This window comes from Beta vulgaris, chromosome 2 (assembly GCF_026745355.1).
Source record: "Beta vulgaris subsp. vulgaris cultivar EL10 chromosome 2, EL10.2, whole genome shotgun sequence".
Classification (NCBI taxonomy): domain Eukaryota; kingdom Viridiplantae; phylum Streptophyta; class Magnoliopsida; order Caryophyllales; family Amaranthaceae; genus Beta; species Beta vulgaris.
Window position 1 is genome coordinate 8,114,159 of NC_079203.1, and position 3,372 is coordinate 8,117,530.

The window sequence follows — 3,372 nt, forward strand, 5'->3', positions numbered from 1 at the left end:
TTTGTAATGTGATTTTTCTCAATTGTATGGGTGATTTGTAAAGTTTTTTCTTTTAACTGATTTGTGAGTGAGTGTTGTAATAAATTTATTTTCGGTATTTTGATTTTGACATTCCTTTTGTAATTTAGAAAGAGAAGGGGGGTAAAATAGGCGTTTCAAAAGAGGACACCATTGCTCCCCCTTCCCTTATATAATAGAGATTTTGAAAATTAAAAGTTATAGTGATGATGAAATTATCTAATGAACTTATAAGATGAAAATAGTATTCTGGTTGACTTCTCGTTTGCCTAAGTCTACTAAAATATGATGATAACATCCTAGCATGTTTGCTTCTCGTTGAGTCATTTACAGTTCACTCTATAATACTTGTTCTTAAAATAAAGCCATGCATTATATATCCATATTGTAAAAAATACTATAAAAGTACACGGCAAATATTTTATAATGCTCCAAATCTCCAAAGTCTTCTATAGAACGTGGGAGATTCATGCTCCTAGAAGCTGGAGAAAATTCCACACGACAGTTATAATGCACCTACTTACAATTTCATCAACCAAAATAGATCTAAACTAACAGGTAGTTAATTCCTAAATTGTCTTCTCCTCCAAGATTAGCAGACATTATATCAGAAAAAATGAAGGTTAGTTGATAATTCTTTCTGTATTACTACAATCATTACTAAAGTATTCTATTGTTTCACATAGAATTCTTTGGCGCCAATGTTTTCAGCAAAAGATTGTCATAAAAGTACAAATGCGCTGTGGAAAATGCAGGAAAGAGGCCATGAAGATTGCTGCCAGTGCAGAAGGTAAAACAAATACTTCCTAACTCCTAAGTTCCTACCTACGTTCGTTTTATTTGAAACACATACTTCTTTTTGATCATTTTTCATGCTTTATAAAAAAAACAAGTAAACATATAATTGTTACATGCATCTCAATATGTATCTTCAAGATATAAACTTTTGCAACTTTTACTTGAAAATATGTATTACTAATGGCCTGTTTGGTAATAAGTTATAAATGGTAGTAATGGGAAGGAATTTGTGTATAAATTTATGAAGAATATCATTGTCCATTTCCATGGTAATGCTAATTTATACTAAAATATCTACTTTTCTTCTTGAATTTTCATTCTCATCCAATACTACCTCGTATGTGGTAATGAGTGGTAATGAAAATTGCTTTCCCTTGGAGACAAAAATACAAGTTTAGGGGATGAGATTGCTTGCCTATGAAGAAAAAATGTCTCCCCATGGAGATTGTAAGGGTGCTTCCCTAATAGCATTATACTTAAAATTCATTCTCATTATCGCAATTTATTAACGACTATCAAACGGGTTGTAAAGGTATTATAGATCAAAATGTTACATTGGCATACATGAAAATCAAACTGTTGCAGAAGTGTAAGGACCAACAATCGATCATAGATATACTGCAACTCAACAGGATTTGATCATATTATTTCCAAGATTTAGGTATAAGTTTTGTTCCAAAAGAAATAAAGCTTGTGTAATGCAGGGGTGATATCAGTAACCATGCAAGGGAAAGACAAAGACGAGATTGTGGTGGTTGGAAATGAGGTTGATTCAGCTGGTTTATGTGCGGCGTTAAGGAAGAAAGTAGGGATTTCTAATTTATTGAGCGTAGAAGAAGTTAAGGATCCAAAACCAGAAGAAAAAAAGAAAGAAGAAAAGAAAGCAGTAGAGGAGAAAAAGGCAGAGAAAGTGGAGGAGAAGAAACCAGAGAAAGAGGAAAAGAAACCAGAAAAAGAGAAGACATCAGAATCAAAACCATCAACACCAGAACCAACAATTATTTATCATCATTATCCTCCTAATTATAATTATCCACCTCCTAATTATTATGGTTGTCAAAATCCTCCTCAGTGTTACATGTATACCTATGATGATCATAACCCAAGTTGCAGCGTCATGTGATTTATTTATCATGTTAATGATCTCTGTAATTTTACCCTTTTCATTTACGAACATAAGGGTAAATATTGGTATTTATGAGAATAATAAGGTAAAGTATGTAACATTTAATTTATTAAATTTAGATAAAAGGCAAGAAATTGCTTCTTATGTATTTGAATATCAAGTAATATATTGCCTAAAATGTAGCTAGAACTGATAAGGTAGCTAAAATCGATAAGGTGTAGCTGAAATCGATAAAGTAGCTTATTAGCTTTACTGTTTGGCAGAACTAGTTGATAGAGTTTGTGAGAAAGCTTAAATGTATTGAAAGAGTTTACAACCTATTTATTAGAACAACTATGACAATGAATAGAGGAAATAAAGATATTATGCTAATAATATTCTAGAGAATATGCTATACGTACAAATTAAGAGATAATATTCTAAAAATACACATGATATCGTAAATATATTAGATAACTGAAATATTTGACTAAGATATGTACTATACGTATATCTTATAGTATATCTTCTATACTAGTTGCATAAGTTGATTAATTATTTAAATTTTGTAATTTTTTTCGATGTATTTAAACAATATAATAACAATATAAATATTTAAAATATAGCTCACTTGAACAAAAATGATACTTGTAAAATATAATAACAAATCATTTTCTACTCCATATTTGACTAGCAATACGATCACGAACCAAATCCATCTCTTTAAAAGTCCCTCTTGAAGTTTCGCTACTTTCGTAATTTGCAACATTTGGGATTTCTTCGTTTGGCATATAATCTGGATTATTATCGAGCATATTAAACATAAGGTCATTTCTTATATTCAATACAAGCATCACAAAACACAAAACATTGTATTATATTCACAATTCTTATATACATTGGTGGTTAATTATGTCCTTAACTCAAATTTAGACGAAACAAAAAATGACAGAAGCATGTATCCTATACTTTTAAGAACCTGTTTTCCCTTTGAATTAGGAAAAAATGATTTAATCAGTTTCAACTTTGGGCGTTCTGACAAAATTGTCTCAACTTTCCTTATTTATTGTTCAGTCCTAACTTTTGCGAGTCATTTACAATAACAGTCCAGGTTAACCAGTAATCAGTTTAAGAGGTTAAATATATATTTTTTTACTTTGTTTTTGTTGTTTTAATTATATCTTTTATGTTTTATTTCTTATATTCAATACAAGCATCACAAAACACAAAACATTGTATTATATTCACAATTCTTATATACATTGGTGGTTAATTATGTCCTTAACTCAAATTTAGACGAAACAAAAATGACAGAAGCATGTATCCTATATTTTTAAGAACATGTTTTCCCTTTGAATTAGGAAAAAATGATTTAATCAGTTTCAACTTTGGGCGTTCTGACAAAATTGTCTCAACTTTCCTTTTTTATTGTTCTGTCCTAACTTTTACGA

General features: G+C 30.0%; 1 protein-coding gene across 1 annotated transcript; it reads left to right on the forward strand.

Moving 5' to 3' along the window:
• The first annotated feature begins 508 nt into the window (after window positions 1-508).
• On the forward strand, window positions 509-2,231 carry LOC104885395 (heavy metal-associated isoprenylated plant protein 47). The gene is made up of 3 exons (XM_010670092.3): window positions 509-640; window positions 730-808; window positions 1,521-2,231. The coding sequence occupies exons 1-3, from the start codon at window positions 635-637 to the stop codon at window positions 1,937-1,939; spliced, it is 504 nt and encodes a 167-aa protein (XP_010668394.2). The 5' UTR covers window positions 509-634; the 3' UTR covers window positions 1,940-2,231.
• Window positions 2,232-3,372: the final 1,141 nt, after the last annotated feature.

What these genes read in the sequence shown, in the direction of transcription:
- LOC104885395 (XM_010670092.3), top strand. An exon ending in GATTGCTGCCAGTGCAGAAG is followed by an intron (nt 809 to 1,520) that starts GTAAAACAAATA and finishes TGTGTAATGCAG; the next exon opens with GGGTGATATCAGTAACCATG.